The 785-nt window shown below is 37.5% G+C and overlaps 1 protein-coding gene across 2 annotated transcripts in view; it reads right to left on the bottom strand.

The window, feature by feature from the left end:
• The window catches only part of ZMYM6 (zinc finger, MYM-type 6), a 49,683-nt gene that overhangs the window by 20,862 nt on the left and 28,036 nt on the right, over window positions 1-785 (bottom strand). For both annotated transcript variants that reach the window (XM_011995613.1, XM_011995614.1), the window contains one exon: window positions 345-492. In XM_011995613.1, coding sequence (XP_011851003.1) covers window positions 345-492 — 148 coding nt within the window. The remainder of the gene's footprint in view (window positions 1-344; window positions 493-785) is intronic.

Raw genomic sequence — 785 nt, forward strand, 5'->3', positions numbered from 1 at the left:
ATGGTGTGAACCCAGGAGGCGGAGCTTGCAGTGAGCCGAGATTGCGCCACTGCACTCCAGCCTGGGCGACAGAGCGAGACTCCGTCTCAAAAAAACAAGTTTCTTATAAAAATTAGTGCAGATACATTATTGGCCTTTTGCTGTGCTTGACTATCAGAGCAAAAAGTATTATAATCACTTTTCCCTCAAGGGGAAATCTTAAAGACTTCTTAAAGAAAAAATTAAGGAAATTCAGGCTATTTGAATCCAATGAAATTTTGTTTTTATTATATTATTTATAACTGTGTGTGCTGATAGTGTCCTAGCACTGACATAAAAATCCCATTAGCTAAGTTTAATTTTACCTTTATTTTGTGGAAGAGAGTCATTCATAATTTGCTGATGACAAAACTCCAAGACACAAAATAGGTTACAGAAATGTTTAATGTTGCCTCGCCACTTTATGGACTCACTTAGTTTACCCTGTCGTTTACAACCATCACACTTGGCCATCTGAGAAAGAAACGTTGGACAAGATAGGCTTAAAACTATAAAATAATGAAAAGATAACATTAATCATAAAAAGAGACACTATGAACACAGGATATATGAGTCAGTTGAGACTACAAAATGTGAGGTTCTTACCTTAAAATACTGACTTTATTTAATTCTTTGTTTTATATAGACGCCCTAAATCAAGATAATATAAAAATTGTGGCCAGGCATGGCAGCTCACATCTGTAATCCCAGCATTTTGGGAGGCCGAGGCAGGCGGATCACAGAGTCAGGAGTTCAAGACCAGCCTG

The sequence above is a fragment of the Mandrillus leucophaeus genome, unplaced genomic scaffold, assembly GCF_000951045.1.
Source record: "Mandrillus leucophaeus isolate KB7577 unplaced genomic scaffold, Mleu.le_1.0 Scaffold493, whole genome shotgun sequence".
Taxonomy (NCBI): Eukaryota; Metazoa; Chordata; class Mammalia; order Primates; family Cercopithecidae; genus Mandrillus; species Mandrillus leucophaeus.